The sequence below is a fragment of the Hylobates moloch genome, unplaced genomic scaffold, assembly GCF_009828535.3.
Source record: "Hylobates moloch isolate HMO894 unplaced genomic scaffold, HMol_V3 SCAFFOLD_7729, whole genome shotgun sequence".
NCBI lineage: Eukaryota > Metazoa > Chordata > Mammalia > Primates > Hylobatidae > Hylobates > Hylobates moloch.
The window spans coordinates 1,639-3,280 of record NW_026660004.1 but is presented as its reverse complement, the minus strand read 5'-3'; the positions used below and the strand labels follow the sequence as shown (position 1 = coordinate 3,280).

At 50.7% G+C, this 1,642-nt stretch overlaps 1 gene segment (V, D, J or C); it reads right to left on the bottom strand.

The window, feature by feature from the left end:
- Nucleotides 1–661: 661 nt before the first annotated feature.
- On the bottom strand, nucleotides 662–1,220 carry LOC116465655 (immunoglobulin heavy variable 4-38-2-like; the record flags this gene model as incomplete). The annotated part of the segment is given in 2 exon segments: nucleotides 662–1,039; nucleotides 1,122–1,220. Coding segments are annotated over 2 exon segments (424 nt in total), but the record flags the coding sequence as incomplete, so codon positions are not given.
- Between the last annotated feature and the right edge of the window lie 422 nt (nucleotides 1,221–1,642).

Below are 1,642 nucleotides of genomic sequence, written 5' to 3'. Positions count from 1 at the left end.
CAACAAGTATTGATTTTCTTAAAATTCTGCAGTCTGAATGTTGAAGATCAATGTACTGGCAGGGTTGGTTCTTGGCGCGGCTTCTTCCTGGCTTGCACTGGGCCACCTTCTAGTGCATTACGTTTCCACATGGCCTCTTCTCTGCGTGCACGTGAAAAGTGAGAGGTCTCTGGTGTCTCTTCCTCTTCTTATAAAGACGACACGTCTATTGCATTAGGGTCTTACACTTGACTACATTTAACCTTAATTATTTCATTAAAATTCCAATATAGATCCATTGAATTTAAGGTTTCAGCATATGCATTTCAAACAGGGCACAATTCAGTTGATGATACAAATCAAAAGATGGTGAGGAGCATTAGAATATATATTTTTTAATCAATAAGTTATAACGGGCCATGCAGGAACTTGTAGGAAAGTTCCTAGTAATTGGTGAAACCTCAACTATAGCAGAAAATTTGTCTTCCTCGTTTCTTGCCTGCCACAAGGATGTGAGGAAGCAGAACCACAGATAATAAAGAGGAGCCCTGGGGACATCTGAGTGCCGGCGAGGAGGGAGATCACTGAGCTGATGAGGAAGCCCCGCCCTCCCTGCACCTGCTCCTGACCCGGCCTCCTGCTCTGTGGGCCCCGCGCGCCCCCTGCTGGTCCTGAGCAGCACCTGCGCCCGCGCCCTCCGCCTCCCTGCAGGAAGGTTTGTGTCTGGGCTCACACCCACCTCCCCTCACTGTGTCTCTCGCACAGTAATACACGGCCGTGTCCGCGTCTGTCACAGAGCTCAGCTTCAGGGAGAACTGGTTCTTGGACGTGTCTACTGACATGGTGACCCGACTCTTGAGGGACGGGTTGAGGTACTTGCTCCCACTACTATAGATGTACCCAATCCACTCCAGCCCCTTCCCTGGGGGCTGGCGGATCCAGCCCCACCAGTAACCACTGCTGATGGAGTAACCAGAGACAGCGCAGGTGAGGGACAGGGTCTCCGAAGGCTTCACCAGTCCTGGGCCCGACTCCTGCAGCTGCACCTGGGACAGGACCCCTGAGAACAGAGAGACCCACAGTGAGCCCTGGGATCAGAGGCACCTCCCATATCTCCATGTCTGGATCCCTGAGACACTCACATCTGGGAGCTGCCACCAGGAGGAGGAAGAACCACAGGTGTTTCATGTTCTTGTGCAGGAGGTCCAGGACTCTCAGAAAGCATTTCCCATGTGAGCTGGACCCTGAATTTAAGGAAATGTGTGGTGGTTTCCTGTGGGTGCCTAAGTGAGATTTGCATGTGGGTGGTGCCTCTGTATGGAGAGGTGAAAAGGGATGAGGGAGGCCCCAGTCTTTTGGGCTCACCCTGGGAGGAGGATACTGGCTATGCCCTTTGAGAACTCAGTTCTCTACCTGTGGCCTCCCCTCTCCATGCCCAGAGTCCTCTTCTTCCAGGTAGAAAATGTGCTGAAGGAGCTGGTCTGGGAAATGAGTGTGATCATGGATCAAGGACAGATTTTGGAATAGGGTCAATACTGTTCAACCCTTAAAGATTCATATAACACCAACCACACACCCGGATCATCTAAATTGTCATTTACCCCTTCAGACACATTGAAACAGCAGCTGAATGTAATAATGACAGTGAATTCAAACAATCCTG